This window comes from Charadrius vociferus, unplaced genomic scaffold, assembly GCF_000708025.1.
Source record: "Charadrius vociferus isolate BGI_N301 unplaced genomic scaffold, ASM70802v2 scaffold550, whole genome shotgun sequence".
Classification (NCBI taxonomy): domain Eukaryota; kingdom Metazoa; phylum Chordata; class Aves; order Charadriiformes; family Charadriidae; genus Charadrius; species Charadrius vociferus.
The window spans coordinates 105,885-109,289 of NW_009646425.1; the positions used below are offsets into that span (position 1 = coordinate 105,885).

Sequence of the window (3,405 nt, forward strand, 5' to 3'; positions counted from 1 at the left end):
CACCGCCTGTGGGTGCCCTCGGCAGTGCAGGAGCGGCACAGGAGCAGTTCCCACGGCCTGGGGAAGCAAAGGGGTTCATGGCTGTGAGGACAAAGTGACCGCAGCACGGGATGGTCCCGCAGAGCTCTTGTTCTCAGTCCTTCCCCTGGGAGCCCTGGGCGAGACAGAGATCCTGTGCAGGGCCCCAGGGTGCAGTGCTGACAACTCACCCCTCTTCCTCTGCCTGCTCCCTGCCTCCTGGGCAGAGGCACTCCCTGGCGTCGCAGCGGATGTGCCTCTCACTTTGTGCTGTGTATCTCTGTCTCTCCTCCCGTGATGGCGGACTGATGGAGAAAGGATAATTGATGAGCACACGCTGTCCTGGCCTGAGGCTGTACAGTGCGTCCTTGCTGTACCCCCCTGCCCTGTTTCCAACTCCTCCGTGAAGCTGAAGCCCAGACTCACGGGACAGTGGAGAGCCAGGACTGTTGGGGCAGGCCCTGGCATGGCACAGCGCTTGCACCCTCCTGTCTTGTGAGCTGGGCAGAAGGACACCAACCTGAAGAAGATCCGGATCCCCATAGTGAGCATTTCCATCGTGAATCGGTATTCATTTCGACAATGTGGGCAATGGAAGCCAGAGGCACTAGCGTGGATAGCCTGATTCTGGATGCAGCCTCTGTGGAACCATGCATGTTTGCACGCTGGGCACACCATGGTGCTGTAGGACTTTCCGTCCTCCACACGGTCCAGGCAGATGAGGCAAGTGGTTTCCTGTGCCGGAGCCACCTCCAATTCCTGCTCCGGGCGGTGCTCCCAGCAGAAGGACCTGGGGAGAAGAAGAAAGGTATGGGCGAGGTGTGAAGTGCTGAGCCCTTCCCCAGTGGTGGCGATGAGGAGAGAGGAGGTGGGAAGGACGTTGCCCTGCTCTGGCTCTGCCTGGGTCCAGCCGCCTGGAAGTGTCACTCTGGGTTCCTTTCTGGTTTTGTTGATGCTGTCTGGAAACAGACTAAAGGAACGAGCCTCCCCTGCGAGGGCCAGCTGGCCTTACCTGTAGAGCCCAAAGAACTGGGTGACGCATCCACCCTCCACAGCACAGGGAAGATGGAAACTGCGGTCGCAGCCTGTCTCCCGGCAGGTGATGGTGGCCCCACTCTCGCCACAGACGACACAGTGCTGGAAAGAGCACAGCTCCCATCAGCAGCAGCCAGTGCTGGAAAAAGCACAGCAGCCCCCATCAGCGGATTGGGCCATGGCTGGGTCACAGCCTGCAGATCCACCTGGCGGGGGAGGCTGCTGTGCCACAGAGGAGGAGGCTCTGCGGAGCTGCTGGGAGCAAGACATTTGTCCCAGAGCTGCTTGGGAGGGCTGGGATTTCTTCCTTGGGGTCTGGGCTAAGCTCCGGCAAACCTCTCCCGGCACAAATCTCCCTGTTCTTCTCAGGTCCTCACCTTCCGTTCCGCCTGCTTGATCACACGTCTGATATCTTCCAGGCGAACTCCACCCCTATTTTGTTCCTTAGAAAGCTCTTTGACAAAATGCTGCAGGAGAGAAAAGACGAAGAGCTGATGAGGAGAGGAAGGCAGGGACTACCTGTCGGGAAGCTGGAGGGAGCCCCGAGGAACTCACCAGGCAAAACACGTGGGCATAGAGGCCTTGCTTTTCCAGCTTTCGCCCGCAGATAGCCGGGTCAGCCTCTGCCCGGCGACACAGCATGCACACTGGAGGGGAGAGAGCAAAGGGCGCCGGGAATGAGCACCTCAGCGGGGCCGGGGGACGCGTCCCTGAGGGATTGCCCCCCGGGGCCCGTCTGGCCCTGCCTGGCTGGCTGATGGTCAGGGCTGGAGGCCGCGGGGAGGAAGGGGGCATTGCAGGCAGGGCTGTCCCAGCAGGTGCCCACTGCCCAGCCTGGGCCCCGCGTGCTGAGGAAAGGAGGGGCCCTGCCCCGGGGCGCTGGGGGAGCTCCTGCCTCCCCCGGCCACCGCTCTCGGCCCCACGCTGACCGCCCCACAACCCCTCTGCCAGGCTCTGGCAGGGACACTTTGCTCTCACCCTGCTGCGTCGAGGCGGGGGCCTTCCGCGTTCTTGCAGGCATGGCACACATCAACGATGAGCGTACGGAGAGTCCAAGTCCCAGCAGCGCCGGGCTGTCTTCTCCAAGTGCTCCTCTGCTGACCCTGAGGGAGAAGCGGGACACGGGGGAGCTTGCAGCACAGGCCCAGAGCCCCGAGGTGTGGGGCCCCCCTCCTCCCTCGGCAGCCCCGTCCCTCCGCTGCCCTCTCCTCACCTCACCAGGTCGCACTGATGCCCGGCCGGTGCCCTTTTATAGCCTTGGCCCCGCGTGTCACAATGGCCACCGTGACATCAGCGCCGCTGGCCTGGCCCGCCCCAAACACGGACAGGGACGCCCGCGGCCACCTGGCACCCACTCTGAGACGGCCACCGCCTCACGGGTGAGCCTGGCCCGGGCTCACACAGCCCCTCTGCTCAGGTGCGGCGGGTGGTCGGGGCACCGCAGAGGACCGCAGGAGAGCACCTCCATGTCGCAGCCGGCCCAGCGTCTTCTCCTGGACTCCTTAGTGCTTTGGGGACGTGCTGCCTCCAGAACAAAAAGCAGTGGGACCACAAGCTGGGGAGTCACGGCAGAAACGGCCTTTTTCCATGGCAAAAAACCTGCAAGCAAGCGGCTGTGGGGCAGCTTTGGAGGCAGTGGATGGGATCGTTGATCTGTCTGAGGGTAGAAAGGCTCTACAGAGGGATCCGGACAGGCTGGGTCCATGGGCCGACGAGGGCTGTCAAGCACTGGAACAGGCTGCCCAGGGAAGCGGTTGAGGCACCATCCCTGGAGGTGTTTAAAAGATCTGTGGATGTGGCACTTTGGGACATGGTTTAGTGGCGGACTTGGTAGTGTTAGGTTAAGGGTCGGACTCGACGATCTTAAGGGTCTTTTCCAACCTAAATGATTCGATGATTCTCACTACAGTTCAGTTATTGCTTAAGCACCGTTTGATTTGCCTTCAATCGTCTATTGATTACCACTCGATCATCGCTTAAGTGTTAATAAAGCCCTTAGTTAAGCCCACAACGATGACTTCTCTGAATAATTCATCTGAAGGCCTTCTACAGTAGTAGCTGGCTGACACTGCTGAGAGGGACTAGAGGCTTCCCAGCAGGCTGTTGCAGTTTTTACTCAGCCTTCTGGCTCCAGGGCATTACAGAGCTCCGTGGGGAGATGCCGACAGAGGTGAAGGGTGCAGGGAACGAGCACCTCGGACCCCAGCAAGGCTGTGCGCGGCCGCAGCTCTTTGGCCAGCTCCATTCGAGCTCCATTGCTCGGGATTGTTTCGGAGCTCATGCTGCTATCCATTCCCTGAAGAGCACGACCTGTTCTGGCCATGTCTAGACCTTCACGTCTTCCCAATCACG

The 3,405-nt window shown here is 60.8% G+C and overlaps 2 protein-coding genes across 2 annotated transcripts in view; both read right to left on the bottom strand.

Annotated features, from left to right (window-relative positions):
* Positions 1 to 205: 205 nt before the first annotated feature.
* On the bottom strand, positions 206 to 2,074 carry LOC104283175 (PHD finger protein 7-like). Its single transcript, XM_009881333.1, has 6 exons — positions 2,032 to 2,074; positions 1,609 to 1,700; positions 1,431 to 1,520; positions 1,031 to 1,155; positions 539 to 808; positions 206 to 323 (listed from the first exon to the last, which is right to left on the bottom strand). The coding sequence occupies exons 1-6, from the start codon at positions 2,072 to 2,074 to the stop codon at positions 206 to 208; spliced, it is 738 nt and encodes a 245-aa protein (XP_009879635.1).
* A 1,095-nt stretch (positions 2,075 to 3,169) lies between these two features.
* The window catches only part of NOL8 (nucleolar protein 8), a 16,681-nt gene continuing 16,445 nt past the window's right edge, over positions 3,170 to 3,405 (bottom strand). Inside the window, exon 16 of the mRNA XM_009881343.1 lies at positions 3,170 to 3,349. Coding sequence (XP_009879645.1) covers positions 3,170 to 3,349 — 180 coding nt within the window. The remainder of the gene's footprint in view (positions 3,350 to 3,405) is intronic.

What these genes read in the sequence shown, in the direction of transcription:
- LOC104283175 (XM_009881333.1), bottom strand. Translation starts at nt 2,074, where the DNA reads ATGCCTGCAAGAACGCGGAAGGCCCCCGCCTCGACGCAGCAGG. An exon ending in ATGCCCACGTGTTTTGCCTG is followed by an intron (nt 1,521 to 1,608) that starts GTGAGTTCCTCG and finishes TCTCTCCTGCAG; the next exon opens with CATTTTGTCAAAGAGCTTTC. An exon ending in GGGATCCGGATCTTCTTCAG is followed by an intron (nt 324 to 538) that starts GTTGGTGTCCTT and finishes TTTCTCCATCAG; the next exon opens with TCCGCCATCACGGGAGGAGA.